A 17,457-nucleotide genomic window follows, 5' to 3' on the forward strand; every position below is an offset into this window, starting at 1 on the left:
TTCTTACAGTGAGTAACAGAGGGAGCTGGACACAGGGCTGGGGGGAGGGGGAGAGAGGGGGGGCGAGGGAGGGGGAGAGGGGGGAGGGAGAGAGAGGGAGACAGGGGGAGAGGGGGGGATCAGCTCTTTTTACAGTGAGTAACAGAGGGAGCTGGACACAGGGCTGGGGAAGACGGGGGAGGGGGGGAGAAGGGGGGAGAGAGAGGGGGAAGAGAGAGACAGAGAGAGAGGGAGAGAGAGAGGGAGAGAGAAGGGGGAGGGGGGAGACAGAGAGAGGGTGGAGAGGGAGAGGGGGGGAGAGAGAGAGGGGGGAGAGGAGGGGGAAAGGGGGGAGAGGGAGAGAGGGGAGAGAGAGTGACAGAGAGACAGGGGGGAGAGAGAGCGAGGGAGAGAGGGGGAGGGAGACAGAGAGAGGGAGATGGGGGGAAACAGAGGGGGGAGACGGGGGAGAGGGAGAGGGAGGTGGGGGAGAGAGAGAGAGAGAGGGGAGAGAGTGAGGGGGGAGAGGGAGAGAGGGAGAGGGAGGGGGAGAGAGAGAGGGAGAGGGGAGAGAGAGAGAGTGGGGGAGAGGGGGGGAAAGGGAGAGGGAGGGGGAGAGAGAGAGAGGGGAAGAGGGGGAGAGAGAAAAGGAAATGGGAGAGAGAGGGGGAGAGAGAGAGGGGAAGAGGGAGGGGGGGGAGAGAGGGAGAGGGGAGAGAGAGAGGGGAGGGGAGGAAGGGGGGAAGAGAGGGGGGAGGGGGGAGAGAGGGAGGGAGAGAAAGAGAGAGACGGGGGGCAGAGAGAGGGAGAGGAGGGAGAGAAGGAGAGAGGGGGGGGAAGGGGGAGAGAGAGGGAGAGGGAGCAAAGTCCCAGAGCACTGTCTCCAACTTAACTAACCCCAACACTCAACGCAAGAATGGGGCGAGACACATCTTTACTCTGTATCTAACCCCGTGCTGTCATTGTCCCTGGGAGTGTTTGATGGGGGACAGTGTAGAGGGAGCTTTACTCTGTATCTAACCCCGTGCTGTCCCTGTCCCTGGGAGTGTTTGATGGGGGGACAGTGTAGAGGGAGCTTTACTCTGTATCTAACCCCGTGCTGTCCCTGTCCCTGTCCCTGGGAGTGTTTGATGGGGGGGGACAGTGTAGAGAGAGCTTTACTCTGTATCTAACCCTGTGCTGTCCCTGTCCCTGGGAGTGTTTGATGGGGGGACAGTGTAGAGGGAGCTTTACTCTGTATCTAACCCCGTGCTGTCCCTGTCCCTGTCCCTGGGAGTGTTTTGATGGGGGGACAGTGTAGAGGGAGCTTTACTCTGTATCTAACCCCGTGCTGTCCCCTGTCCCTGTCCCTGGGAGTGTTTGATGGGGGGTCAGTGTAGAGGGAGCTTTCTTGTGTATCTAATGCTGGGTTATCTCTCTCACAGGTTTTTGAACATTGACTCTCCGTTGTGGCTGGGATTTGTGATTGACACCAGTTGGGAAATGTCGGAGTTTCTCCAGGATATTCAGGAGAGAATCGTTTCCATCATCGACAGCATCGTGACGATGTCCCCAGTCCCATCGGTCTACATCGCTGTCACCTTCAATGAATCAAGTTAGTAAGAAGGGGTAACACACAGGGATCCAGGGGGAAGCTCGGGGTACACCCAAAAAACACCGGGACACCCCATAACTCCCCACACTGTAACTCCCCGGGACACCCCGTAACTCCCCGGGACACCCCGTAACTCCCCACACTGTAACTCCTCGGGACACACTGTAACTCCCCGGGACAACCCGTAACTCCCCGGGACACCCCGTAACTCCCCGGGACACCCCATAACTCCCCACACTGTAACTCCCCGGGACACCCCGTAACTCCCCGGGACACCCCGTAACTCCCCACACTGTAACTCCCCGGGACACCCCGTAACTCCCTGGGACACCCCGTAACTCCCCGGGACACCCCATAACTCCCCACACTGTAACTCCCCGGGACACACTGTAACTCCCCGGGACACTCTGTAACTCCCCGGGACACCCCGTAACTCCCCGTATCACCCCGTAACTCCCCGGGACACCCCATAACTCCCCAGGACACCCGGTAACTCCCCCGGATCACCCCGTAACTCCCCGGGACCCACTGTAACTCCCCGGGACACTCTGTAACTCCCCGGGACACACTGTAACTCCTCGGGACACACTGTAACTCCCCCGGGACACTCTGTAACTCCCCATGACACACTGTAACTCCCCGGGACACTCTGTAACTCCCCGGGACACACTGTAACTCCCCGGGACACGCTGTAACTCCCCGGGACACACTGTAACTCCCCGGGACACTCTGTAACTCCCCGGGACACACTGTAACTCCCCGGGACACTCTGTAACTCCCTGGGACACACTGTAACTCCCCCGGGACACGCTGTAACTCCCCGGGACACACTGTAACTCCCCGGGACACTCTGGAACTCCCCGGGACACACTGTAACTCCTCGGGACACACTGTAACTCCCCGGGGACACTCTGTAACTCCCCAGGACACACTGTAACTCCCCAGGACACACTGTAACTCCCCGAGACACACTGTAACTCCCCGGGACACCCGGTAACTCCCCGGGACACTCTGTAACTCCCCGGGACACTCTGTAACTCCCCGGGACACACTGTAACTCCCCGGGACACTCTGTAACTCCCCGGGACACACTGTAACTCCCCGAGACACACTGTAACTCCCCGGGACACACTGTAACTCCCCGGGACACACTGTAACTCCTCAGGACACTCTGTAACTCCCCGGGACACACTGTAACTCCCCATGACACACTGTAACTCCCCGGGACACTCTGTAACTCCCCGGGACACACTGTAACTCCCTGGGACACACTGTAACTCCCCGGGACACCCCGGTAACTCCCCAGGACACGCTGTAACTCCCCGGGAAACACTGTAACTCCCCGGGACACACTGTGACTCCCCGGGACACTCTGTAACTTCCCGGGACACACTGTAACTCCCCGGGACACCCGGTAACTCCCCAGGACACGCTGTAACTCCCCGGGAAACACTGTAACTCCCCGGGACACACTGTAACTCCCCGGGACACACTGTAACTCCTCAGGACACTCTGTAACTCCCCAGGACACGCTGTAACTCCCCGGGACACACTGTAACTCCCCGGGGCACTCTGTAACTCCTCAGGACACGCTGTAACTCCCCAGGACACGCTGTAACTCCCCGGGACACACTGTAACTCCCCGGGACACACTGTAACTCCCCGGGACACTCTGTAACTCCCCGGGACACCCCGTAACTCCCCGGATCACCCCGTAACTCCCCGGGAGACCCCATACCTCCCCAGGACACCCGGTAACTCCTCGGATCACCCCGTAACTCCCCGGGACCCACTGTAACTCCCCGGGACACTCTGTAACTCCCCGGGACACACTGTAACTCCTCGGGACACACTGTAACTCCCCGGGACACTCTGTAACTCCCCATGACACACTGTAACTCCCCGGGACACACTGTAACTCCCGGGACACACTGTAACTCCCCGGGACACTCTGAAACTCCCTGGGACACACTGTAACGCCCCGGGACACTCTGTAACTCCCCGGGACACACTGTAACTCCTCGGGACACCCGGTAACTCCCCAGGACACACTGTAACTCCCTGGGACACACTGTAACTCCCCGGGACACTCTGTAACTCCCCGGGACACACTGTAACTCCCCGGGACACTCTGTAACTCCCCGGGACACACTGTAACTCCCCGGGACACACTGTAACTCCTCGGGACACACTGTAACTCCCCGGGACACTCTGTAACTCCCCGGGAAACTCTGTAACTCCCCGGGACACACTGTAACTCCCCGGGACACTCTGTAACTCCTCGGGACACCCGGTAACTCCCCGGGACACGCTGTAACTCCCCGGGAAACACTGTAACTCCCCGGGACACACTGTAACTCCCCGGGAAACACTGTAACTCCCCGGGACACACTGTAACTCCCCGGGAAGCACTGTAACTCCCCAGGACACTCTGTAACTCCCCGGGACACACTGTAACTCCCCGGGAAACACTGTAACTCCCCGGGACACGCTGTAACTCCCCGGGAAACACTGTAACTCCCCGGGACACACTGTAACTCCCCGGGACACACTGTAACTCCCCGGGACACACTGTAACTCCCCGGGACACTCTGTAACTCCCCGGGACACACTGTAACTCCCCGGGGCACTCTGTAACTCCCCGGGACACGCTGTAACTCCCCGGGAAACACTGTAACTCCCCGTGACACTCTGTAACTCCCCGGGACACACTGTAACTCCCCGGGACACAGTGTAACTCCTCGGGACACACTGTAACTCCCCGGGACACTCTGTAACTCCCCATGACACACTGTAACTCCCCGGGACACACTGTAACTCCCCAGGACACACTGTGACTCCCCGGGACACTCTGTAACTCCCTGGGACACACTGTAACTCCCCGGGACACTCTGTAACTCCCTGGGACACACTGTAACTCCCCGGGACACCCAGTAACTCCCCAGGACACGCTGTAACTCCCCGGGAAACACTGTAACTCCCCGGGACGCACTGTAACTCCCCGGGACACTCTGTAACTCCCCGGGACACTCTGTAACTCCCCGGGACACACTGTGACTCCCCGGGACACACTGTAACTCCCCGGAACACACTGTAACTCCTCAGGACACTCTGTAACTCCCCAGGACACGCTGTAACTCCCCGGGACACACTGTAACTCCCCGGGACACACTGTAACTCCCCGGGACACACTGTAACTCCTCAGGACACTCTGTAACTCCCCGGGACACACTGTAACTCCCCAGGACACACTGTAACTCCCCAGGACACTCTGTAACTCCCCGGGACACACTGTAACTCCCCGGGACACACTGTAACTCCCCGGGACACTCTGTAACTCCCCAGGACACCCCGTAACTCCCCGGATCACCCCGTAACTCCCCGGGACACCCCATACCTCCCCAGGACACGCGGTAACTCCCCGGATCACCCCGTAACTCCCCGGGACCCACTGTAACTCCCCGGGACACTCTGTAACTCCCCGGGACACACTGTAACTCCTCGGGACACACTGTAACTCCCCGGGACACTCTGTAACTCCCCATGACACACTGTAACTCCCCGGGACACACTGTAACTCCCCGGGACACACTGTAACTCCCCGGGACACTCTGAAACTCCCTGGGACACACTGTAACTCCCCGGGACACTCTGTAACTCCCCGGGACACACTGTAACTCCTCGGGACACCCGGTAACTCCCCAGGACACACTGTAACTCCCTGGGACACACTGTAACTCCCCGGGACACTCTGTAACTCCCCGGGACACACTGTAACTCCCCGGGACACACTGTAACTCCCCGGGACACTCTGTAACTCTCCGGGACACACTGTAACTCCCCGGGACACACTGTAACTCCTCAGGACACACTGTAACTCCCCGGGACACACTGTAACTCCCCGGGACACACTGTAACTCCTCAGGACACACTGTAACTCCCCGGGACACACTGTAACTCCTCGGGACACTCTGTAACTCCCCGGGACACACTGTAACTCCCCGGGACACGCTGTAACTCCCCGGGAAACACTGTAACTCCCCGGGACACACTGTAACTCCCCGGGAAACTCTGTAACTCCCCGGGACACACTGTAACTCCCCGGGACATACTGTAACTCCCCGGGACACCCGGTAACTCCCCAGGACACGCTGTAACTCCCCGGGAAACACTGTAACTCCCCGGGACACACTGTAACTCCCCGGGAAACACTGTAACTCCCCGGGACACACTGTAACTCCCCGGGAAACACTGTAACTCCCCAGGACACTCTGTAACTCCCCGGGACACACTGTAACTCCCCGGGAAACACTGTAACTCCCCGGGACACACTGTAACTCCCCGGGACACACTGTAACTCCCCGGGACACTCTGTAACTCCCCGGGAAACACTGTAACTCCCCGGGACACTCTGTAACTCCCCGGGACACACTGTAACTCCCCGGGACACACTGTAACTCCCCGGGACACTCTGTAACTCCCCGGGACACACTGTAACTCCCCGGGACACACTGTAACTCCCCAGGACACACTGTGACTCCCCGGGACACTCTGTAACTCCCTGGGACACACTGTAACTCCCCGGGACACACTGTAACTCCCCAGGACACACTGTAACTCCCCGGGACACTCTGTAACTCCCCGGGCCACACTGTAACTCCCCAGGACACACTGTAACTCCCCGGGACACACTGTAACTCCCCAGGACACACTGTAACTCCCCGGGACACTCTGTAACTCCCCGGGCCACACTGTAACTCCCCAGGACACACTGTAACTCCTCGGGACACACTGTAACTCCCCGGGACACTCTGTAACTCCCCGGGACACACTGTAACTCCCCGGGACACACTGTAACTCCCCAGGACACACTGTAACTCCCCGGGACACTCTGTAACTCCCCGGGACACACTGTAACTCCCCAGGACACACTGTAACTCCCCGGGACACACTGTAACTCCCCGGGCCACACTGTAACTCCCCAGGACACTCTGTAACTCCCCGGGACACACTGTAACTCCCCAGGACACACTGTGACTCCCCGGGACACTCTGTAACTCCCTGGGACACACTGTAACTCCCCGGGACACTCTGTAACTCCCCAGGACACACTGTAACTCCCCGGGACACACTGTAACTCCCCGGGACACTCTGTAACTCCCTGGGACACACTGTAACTCCCCGGGACACACTGTAACTCCCCAGGACACACTGTAACTCCCCGGGACACTCTGTAACTCCCCGGGCCACACTGTAACTCCCCAGGACACACTGTAACTCCTCGGGACACACTGTAACTCCCCGGGACACTCTGTAACTCCCCGGGACACACTGTAACTCCCCGGGACACACTGTAACTCCCCAGGACACGCTGTGACTCCCCGGGACACTCTGTAACTCCCTGGGACACACTGTAACTCCCCGGGACACTCTGTAACTCCCCAGGACACACTGTAACTCCCCGGGACACACTGTAACTCCCCGGGACACTCTGTAACTCCCTGGGACACACTGTAACTCCCCGGGACACACTGTAACTCCCCGGGACACTCTGTAACTCCCCATGACACACTGTAACTCCCCGGGACACACTGTAACTCCCCAGGACACACTGTAACTCCTCAGGACACACTGTAACTCCCCGGGACACTCTGTAACTCCCCGGGCCACACTGTAACTCCCCAGGACACACTGTAACTCCTCGGGACACACTGTAACTCCCCGGGACACTCTGTAACTCCCCGGGACACACTGTAACTCCCCGGGACACACTGTAACTCCCCAGGACACGCTGTGACTCCCCGGGACACTCTGTAACTCCCTGGGACACACTGTAACTCCCCGGGACACTCTGTAACTCCCCAGGACACACTGTAACTCCCCGGGACACACTGTAACTCCCCGGGACACTCTGTAACTCCCTGGGACACACTGTAACTCCCCGGGACACACTGTAACACTGTGTGCTTTCCTTTATTGGTCAGAGTATAGAGTACAGGAGTTGGGAGGTCATGTTGCGGCTGTACAGGACATTGGTTAGGCCACTGTTGGAATATTGTGTGCAATTCTGGTCTCCTTCCTATCGGAAAGATGTTGTGAAACTTGAAAGGGTTCAGAAAAGATTTACAAGGATGTTGCCAGGGTTGGAGGGTCTGAGCTACAGGGAGAGGCTGAACAGGCTGGGGTTGTTTTCCCTGGAGCGTCGGAGGCTGAGGGGTGACCTTATAGAGGTTTATAAAATCATGAGGGACATGGAGAGGGTAAATAGACAAGGTCTTTTCCCTGGGATAGGTTTAGGGTGAGAGGGGAAAGGTTTAATAGGTATGTTGCGAGAGACAGACATGGACAGCAAACAAGTTAGTGTGTGAGTGTGAGAGACCGACAGAGATAGAGAGAGTGAAAGTGACAGAGAACATGAGAGACAGAGAGAGAGTAAGTGGGGGAGAGAGAGACAGACACACAGAGTGAGAAAGAGACGGAGAGACAGAGAGAGAGAGGGATAGACGATCGAGAGAGGACGAGATGGGCAGATTCAGTAATCCCACTGTCTATGCAGCACGTCTTACAGGAGAAATTAATGTGACCAAAGATTGTGCTTTCTCTGATATGGTTCCAGGTGTCTCCCCTGTGTTTAAAACCACAGACCAAGAGGCTTTCAAACAACACATCAACGCTCTGACAGCAACACAAACTGACAGATTCCCAGCAATGAGTCTGACTGCATTACAGGTCAGTCTGGACACAGAACCTCGGTCTCTGGGGAGCTCTCTCTAACCCTCTCCCTCACACACTCACGCACACACAGACACAGACACACACACTCACACACACACACAGACACAGACACACACACTCACACACTCACACAGACACACAGACACACACACACTCACACACACACACTCACACACACACACAGACACACACACACTCACACACACACACAGACACAGACACACACACTCACACACACACACAGACACAGACACACACCCACAGACACACAGACACAGACACACACCCACAGACACACAGACACACACACTCACACACTCACACTCACACACTCACACACACACTCACTCACACTCACACACACACACACACTCACACACACACTCACACACACACTTCTGTCTCTGGGGAGGTCTCTCTAACCCTCTCCCTCACACACACACACACACTCCTGTATCTGGGGAGGTCTCTCTAACCCTCTCTCTCTCTCACACAGACACAGACACAGACACACACAGACACACACACAGACACACACACACTCCTGTATCTGGGGAGGTCTCTCTAACCCTCTCCCTCTCACTCACACACACACACACACACACACACTCCTGTCTCTGGGGTGGTCTACCTCCCCCCCCCTCTCAGTGTAATGTGCCCCACATGGTAACATTGCTGGGGCGATATCTAACTGACCGTGTGCCTCACAGCTCGCTCTGACAAACTCCGCACCCAATTCCCAAATCTACGTTTTCACGGATGCTCCAGTGAAGGACATGGAGTTGGAGAATACAGTCCGGGCTCTTATTGAGGAGACACAGTCTCAGGTAAACCTCCGGACAGAGAGTCACCAGAGGGAGGGGCATTGGTAAGGTCGCCATCCAGAGCCCAGCTCGGCATACGGGACCCCAGCTCAACCCGATGGGAAACACCGCAGCGTGGAATACTCCGGGATTTCTCCTGGGAAAGGGGGGAGCTGGGTAAAGGAGGGAAAGAATCGCAGTAGTTTGAAAGGGAGCCTCATTGTGGGCGATGTTTACACTGTTGTTCTGCTGTAGCCATGGGGGTGTGGGCTCGTGTGGATCCATTTATTGACGTCCCGACACTCGTGCGGGCGAGGGGGCGGAGAGAAGGCGAATGGGGAGGGGGCTACAGGTTACTGAGTGGTCTGGACAATCCGCCCGGTGACAAGGTTCTGATTGGTTATCCCAGGGAGTGGGGCGGCATGTGGATGAGGAAGATTAAACGTTCCCCGCTCTGTCGGATTTTCCCAGCTTTTCTTCCTGATGAACGGCTCCCTGGTCAGGCGGAAAAAGAGGGGTTTCTTCGGAAAGTTCCGGAACGCGGCTCAGCCCGGGCTCCAGTTTTACCAGAAACTGTCCACGGCGTCGGGCGGTGAATCTCTCACCGTCACCAGGCGGGCTCTCCCGGAGCTGACCTCCATCATCGAGGAGGAACTCACAGGAGGAGACAAGGTAGGGGGCTCACTCATCACCACGGCAACAGGGTGTCCCTACACCCCTCACCCCACCAACACCCCCCAGTCAGAGTCAGTGTGTGAGTACGTGTGTGTCTGTGAGTGTGTGAGTGTGTGTGTGCGTGTCTGTGTGTGTGCACGTGTGTGTGTGTGAGTGTGTGTGTGTGAGTGTGTGTGTGTGAGTGTGTCTGTGAGTGTGTGTTAGAGTTTGTGTGTGTGTGTGTGCGCGTGTGTGTGTGTGTGTGTGTGTGTCTGTGCATGTGCGAGTGAGTGAGTGTGTGTGTGAGTGTGTGTCTGTGAGTGTGTGTGTGTGAGTGTGTCTGTGAGTGTGTGTTAGAGTTTGTGTGTGTGTGTGTGCGTGCGCGCGTGTGTGTGTGTGTGTGTGTCTGTGCATGTGCGAGTGAGTGAGTGTGTGTGTGAGTGTGTGTCTGTGAGTGTGTGTGTGTGAGTGTGTCTGTGAGTGTGTGTGTGAGTGTATGTGTGTGTGTGTGTGCGTGCGCGTGTGTGTGTGTGTGTGTGTCTGTGCATGTGCGAGTGAGTGAGTGTGTGTGTGAGTGTCTGTGTGAGTGTGTGTGTGAGTGTGAGAGTGTGAGTGTGTGTGAGTGAGTGTGTGTGTGTGAGTGTTTGTGAGTGTGCGTGTGTGAGTGTGAGTGTGTGTGAGAGTGTGTGTGAGTGTTTGTGAGTGTGCGTTTGTGAGTGTGTCTGTGAGTGTGTGAGTGTGTGAGTGAGTGTGTGTGAGAGTGTGTGAGTGAGTGTGTGAGTGAGTGTGTGAGTGTGTGTGTGTGTGTGACTGTGAGTGTGTGAGTGTGTGTGAGTGTGTGTGTGACTGTGAGTGTGTGAGTGTGTGTGTGTGTGTGTGAGTGTTTGTGAGTGTGCGTGTGTGAGTGTGAGTGTGAGTCTGTGCCCAGTGTGGTACAGAGCTGAATCGAAGGGGGGTAATTGCTGAGTAAGACATTGCTCTCTCCGATAGGTCACTATCCTGCAGATCTCCGGCCCTTCCTCCCAAGTGGCCAATCCCATCATGTTTTACCTGGATGGAACTCTCCGGAACGTCTCCATCTACACTTTCGGTTACACTCACGGGATCACCCTGTCCAATCCCATCGGTAAGATCTCTCGATCCTGTACAAGATTCACAGATCCAGGAATTCGTCAGATCCCAATAACACCCGATGTCCATCCTTCCCAGGTCAACACCAGCTCCTCTCCGAACGTTCCGGAGTCCTGGCCTGGGTGAAATCCTGTGGCAACCTGCGAATGGTGCACCTCCGCTCTCCGATCCAGGCAGGAGTGTGGGAAATTGGGTTCCGAACAAAAGGGAAGCGAAGCCTCCGAATTATCGGTGAGTTCGTCAAAACGACAGACTCGATGCTCAGACGCCCCATCACAGAGCACTGTAACACCCGCCCCATCGCAGAGCACTGTAACCCCTGCCCCATCACAGAGCACTGTAACACCCGCCCCATCGCAGAGCACTGTAACACCCGCCCCATCGCAGAGCACTGTAACACCCGCCCCATCGCAGAGCACTGTAACCCCTGCCCCATCACAGAGCACTGTAACACCCGCCCCATCGCAGAGCACTGTAACCCCTGCCCCATCACAGAGCACTGTAACACCCGCCCCATCGCAGAGCACTGTAACACCCGCCCCATCACAGAGCACTGTAACACCCGCCCCATCACAGAGCACTGTAACACCCGCCCCATCGCAGAGCACTGTAACCCCTGCCCCATCACAGAGCACTGTAACCCCTGCCCCATCACAGAGCACTGTAACACCCGCCCCATCACAGAGCACTGTAACACCCGCACCATCACAGAGCACTGTAACACCCGCCCCATCGCAGAGCACTGTAACACCCCCCCCATCACAGAGCACTGTAACACCCGCCCCATCGCAGAGCACTGTAACCCCCGCCCCATCACAGAGCACTGTAACACCCGCTCCATCACAGAGCACTGTAACACCCGCACCATCACAGAGCACTGTAACACCCTCCCCATCACAGAGCACTGTAACACCCGCCCCATCACAGAGCACTGTAACACCCCCCCATCACAGAGCACTGTAACACCCGCCCCATCGCAGAGCACTGTAACCCCCGCCTCATCACAGAGCACTGTAACACCCCCCCATCACAGAGCACTGTAACACCCGCCCCATCACAGAGCACTGTAACACCCGCCCCATCACAGAGCACTGTGACACGCCCCCCATCGCAGAGCACTGTAACACCCTCCCCATCACAGAGCACTGTAACACCCGCCCCATCGCAGAGCACTGTAACACCCTCCCCATCACAGAGCACTGTAACACCCGCCCCATCACAGAGCACTGTAACACCCGCCCCACCACAGAGCACTGTGACACCCACCCCATCACAGAGCACTGTGACACCCACCCCATCACAGAGCACTGTAACACCCACCCCATCACAGAGCACTGTAACACCCTCCCCATCACAGAGCACTGTAACACCCACCCCATCACAGAGCACTGTAACACCCGCCCCATCACAGAGCACTGTAACACCCGCCCCACCACAGAGCACTGTGACACCCACCCCATCACAGAGCACTGTAACACCCTCCCCATCATAGAGCACTGTAACACCCGCCCCATCGCAGAGCACTGTAACCCCCGCCCCATCACAGAGCACTGTAACACCCGCCCCATCGCAGAGCACTGTAACACCCTCCCCATCACAGAGCACTGTAACACCCTCCCCATCACAGAGCACTGTAACACCCGCCCCATCACAGAGCACTGTAAAACCCGCCCCATCGCAGAGCACTGTAACACCCGCCCCATCACAGAGCACTGTAACACCCGCACCATCACAGAGCACTGTAACACCCACCCCATCGCAGAGCACTGTAACACCCCCCCATCGCAGAGCACTGTAACACTGCCCTCATCACAGAGCACTGTAACACCCTCCCCATCACAGAGCACTGTGACACCCGCCCCATCACAGAGCACTGTAACACCCTCCCCATCACAGAGCACTGTGACACCCGCCCCATCACAGAGCACTGTAACACCCTCCCCATCACAGAGCACTGTAACACCCTCCCCATCACAGAGCACTGTAACACCCGCCCCATCGCAGAGCACTGTAACCCCCGCCCCATCACAGAGCACTGTAACACCCGCCCCATCGCAGAGCACTGTAACACCCTCCCCATCACAGAGCACTGTAACACCCTCCCCATCACAGAGCACTGTAACACACGCCCCATCACAGAGCACTGTGACACCCTCCCCATCACAGAGCACTGTAACACCCGCCCCATCGCAGAGCACTGTAACACCCGCCCCATCGCAGAGCACTGTAACACCCGCCCCATCACAGAGCACTGTAACACCCCCCCATCACAGAGCACTGTAACACCCGCCCCATCACAGAGCACTGTAGCACCCACCCCATCGCAGAGCACTGTAACACCCCCCCCCATCGCAGTGCACTGTAACACCCTCCCCATCACAGAGCACTGTAACACCCCCCCCATCGCAGAGCACTGTAACACCCTCCCCATCACAGAGCACTGTAACACCCTCCCCATCACAGAGCACTGTAACACCCCCCCCCCATCGCAGAGCACTGTAACACCCTCCCCATCGCAGAGCACTGTAACACCCGCCCCATCACAGAGCACTGTAACACCCGCCCCATCACAGAGCACTGTAACACCCGCACCATCACAGAGCACTGTAACACCCCCCCATCACAGAGCACTGTAACACCCGCACCATCACAGAGCACTGTAACACCCCGCCATCACAGAGCACTGTAACACCCGCCCCATCACAGAGCACTGTAACACACGCCCCATCACAGAGCACTGTAACACCCTCCCCATCACAGAGCACTGTAACACCCGCCCCATCACAGAGCACTGTAACACCTGCCCCATCACAGAGCGCTGTAACACCCACCCCATCGCAGAGCACTGTAACACTGCCCCCATCACAGAGCACTGTAACACCCTCCCCATCACAGAGCACTGTGACACCCGCCCCATCACAGAGCACTGTAACACCCTCCCAATCACAGAGCACGGTGACACCCGCCCCATCACAGAGCACTGTAACACCCGCCCCATCACAGAGCACTGTAACACCCTCCCCATCACAGAACACTGTAACACCCTCCCCATCGCAGAGCACGGTAACACCCGCCCCATCACAGAGCACTGTAACACCCTCCCCATCACAGAGCACTGTAACACCCTCCCCATCGCAGAGCACTGTAACACCCTCCCCATCACAGAGCACTGTAACACCCACCCCATCACAGAGCACTGTGACACCCACCCCATCACAGAGCACTGTAACACCCTCCCCATCACAGAGCACTGTAACACCCTCCCCATCGCAGAGCACTGTAACACCCGCCCCATCGCAGAGCACTGTAACACCCCCCCATCACAGAGCACTGTAACACCCTCCCCATCACAGAGCACTGTAACACCCTCCCCATCACAGAGCACTGTGACACCCGCCCCATCACAGAGCACTGTAACACCCTCCCAATCACAGAGCACGGTGACACCCGCCCCATCACAGAGCACTGTAACACCCGCCCCATCACAGAGCACTGTAACACCCTCCCCATCACAGAGCACTGTAACACCCTCCCCATCGCAGAGCACTGTAACACCCTCCCCATCACAGAGCACTGTAACACCCACCCCATCACAGAGCACTGTGACACCCACCCCATCGCAGAGCACTGTAACACCCTCCCCATCACAGAGCACTGTAACACCCTCCCCATCACAGAGCACTGTGACACCCACCCCATCACAGAGCACTGTAACACCCGCCCCATCACAGAGCACTGTAACACCCTCCCCATCACAGAGCACTGTAACACCCTCCCCATCACAGAGCACTGTAACACCCGCCCCATCACAGAGCACTGTAACACCCTCCCCATCACAGAGCACTGTAACACCCTTCCCATCACAGAGCACTGTAACACCCTCCCCATCACAAAGCACTGTAACACTCGCCCCATCACAGAGCACTGTAACACCCGCCCCATCACAGAGCACTGTAACACCCCCCCCATCGCAGAGCACTGTAACACCCTCCCCATCGCAGAACACTGTAACACCCGCCCCATCACAGAGCACTGTAACACCCGCCCCATCACAGAGCACTGTAACACACCCCCCATCACAGAGCACTGTAACACCTGCCCCATCGCAGAGCACTGTAACACCCACCCCATCACAGAGCACTGTAACACCCACCCCATCGCAGAGCACTGTAACACCCTCCCCATCACAGAGCACTGTAACACCCTCCCCATCACAGAGCACTGTAACACCCGCCCCATCACAGAGCACTGGAACACCCGCCCCATCACAGAGCACTGTAACACCCCCCGCATCGCAGAGCACTGTAACACCCTCCCCATCGCAGAGCACTGTAACACCCGCCCCATCGCAGAGCACTGTAACACCCGCCCCATCACAGAGCACTGTAACACCCCCCCCATCACAGAGCACTGTAACACCCCCCCCATCACAGAGCACTGTAACACCCGCCCCATCACAGAGCACTGTAACACCCCCCCCATCGCAGAGCACTGTAACACCCTCCCCATCACAGAGCACTGTAACACCCGCCCCATCACAGAGCACTGTAACACCCGCACCATCACAGAGCACTGTAACACACCCCCCATCGCAGAGCACTGTAACACCCTCCCCATCACAGAGCACTGTAACACCCGCCCCATCACAGAGCACTGTAACACCCGCCCCATCGCAGAGCACTGTAACACACTCCCCATCACAGAGCACTGTAACACCCTCCCCATCACAGAGCACTGTAACACCCTCCCCATCACAGAGACCTGTAACACCCGCCCCATCACAGAGCACTGTAACACCCGCCCCATCACAGAGCACTGTAACACCCGCCCCATCGCAGAGCACTGTAACCCCCGCCCCATCACAGAGCACTGTAACACCCCCCCATCACAGATCACTGTAACCCCCGCCCCATCACAGAGCACTGTAACACCCTCCCCATCACAGAGCACTGTAACCCCCGCCCCATCGCAGAGCACTGTAACCCCCGCCCCATCACAGAGCACTGTAACACCCGTCCCATTGCAGAGCACTGTAACACCCGCCCCATCACAGAGCACTGTAACACCCGCCCCATCACAGAGCACTGTAACACCCGCACCATCACAGAGCACTGTAACACCCACCCCATCGCAGAGCACTGTAACACCCCCCCCATCGCAGAGCACTGTAACACTGCCCCCATCACAGAGCACTGTAACACCCTCCCCATCACAGAGCACTGTGACACCCGCCCCATCACAGAGCACTGTAACACCCTCCCCATCACAGAGCACTGTGACACCCGCCCCTTCACAGAGCACTGTAACACCCGCCCCATCACAGAGCACTGTAACACCCTCCCCATCACAGAGCACTGTAACACCCTTCCCATCACAGAGCACTGTAACACCCGCCCCATCGCAGAGCACTGTAACCCCCGCCGCATCACAGAGCACTGTAACACCCGCCCCATCACAGAGCACTGTAACACCCCCCCCATCGCAGAGCACTGTAACACCCTCCCCATCACAGAGCACTGTAACACCCGCCCCATCACAGAGCACTGTAACACCCGCACCATCACAGAGCACTGTAACTCACCCCCCATCGCAGAGCACTGTAACACCCTCCCCATCACAGAGCACTGTAACACCCGCCCCATCACAGAGCACTGTAACACCCGCCCCATCGCAGAGCACTGTAACACACTCCCCATCACAGAGCACTGTAACACCCGCCCCATCACAGAGCACTGTAACACCCGCCCCATCACAGAGCACTGTAACACCCTCCCCATCACAGAGCACTGTAACACCCTCCCCATCACAGAGACCTGTAACACCCGCCCCATCACAGAGCACTGTAACACCCGCCCCATCACAGAGCACTGTAACACCCGCCCCATCGCAGAGCACTGTAACCCCCGCCCCATCACAGAGCACTGTAACACCCCCCCATCGCAGATCACTGTAACCCCCGCCACATCACAGAGCACTGTAACATCCTCCCCATCACAGAGCACTGTAACCCCCGCCCCATCGCAGAGCACTGTAACCCCCGCCTCATCACAGAGCACTGTAACACCCGCCCCATTGCAGAGCACTGTAACACCCGCCCCATCACAGAGCACTGTAACACCCGCCCCATCACAGAGCACTGTAACACCCGCACCATCACAGAGCACTGTAACACCCACCCCATCGCAGAGCACTGTAACACCCCCCCCATCGCAGAGCACTGTAACACTGCCCCCATCACAGAGCACTGTAACACCCTCCCCATCACAGAGCACTGTGACACCCGCCCCATCACAGAGCACTGTAACACCCTCCCCATCACAGAGCACTGTGACACCCGCCCCATCACAGAGCACTGTAACACCCGCCCCATCACAGAGCACTGTAACACCCTCCCCATCACAGAGCACTGTAACACCCTCCCCATCACAGAGCACTGTAACACCCGCCCCATCGCAGAGCACTGTAACCCCCGCCGCATCACAGAGCACTGTAACACCCGCCCCATCACAGAGCACTGTAACACCCTCCCCATCACAGAGCACTGTAACACCCTCCCCATCA

General features: G+C 57.7%; 1 protein-coding gene across 1 annotated transcript in view; it reads left to right on the forward strand.

Annotated features, from left to right (window-relative positions):
• The first annotated feature begins 1,409 nt into the window (after window positions 1-1,409).
• The window catches only part of LOC140471400 (von Willebrand factor A domain-containing protein 7-like), a 31,725-nt gene continuing 15,677 nt past the window's right edge, over window positions 1,410-17,457 (forward strand). Inside the window, exons 1-6 of the mRNA XM_072567420.1 lie at window positions 1,410-1,573; window positions 8,190-8,302; window positions 9,019-9,135; window positions 9,583-9,783; window positions 10,756-10,891; window positions 10,975-11,127. Coding sequence (XP_072423521.1) covers window positions 1,462-1,573; window positions 8,190-8,302; window positions 9,019-9,135; window positions 9,583-9,783; window positions 10,756-10,891; window positions 10,975-11,127 — 832 coding nt within the window. The 5' untranslated portion in view covers window positions 1,410-1,461. The remainder of the gene's footprint in view (window positions 1,574-8,189; window positions 8,303-9,018; window positions 9,136-9,582; window positions 9,784-10,755; window positions 10,892-10,974; window positions 11,128-17,457) is intronic.

This window comes from Chiloscyllium punctatum, unplaced genomic scaffold, assembly GCF_047496795.1.
Source record: "Chiloscyllium punctatum isolate Juve2018m unplaced genomic scaffold, sChiPun1.3 scaffold_72, whole genome shotgun sequence".
In the NCBI taxonomy this organism is placed as follows: domain Eukaryota; kingdom Metazoa; phylum Chordata; class Chondrichthyes; order Orectolobiformes; family Hemiscylliidae; genus Chiloscyllium; species Chiloscyllium punctatum.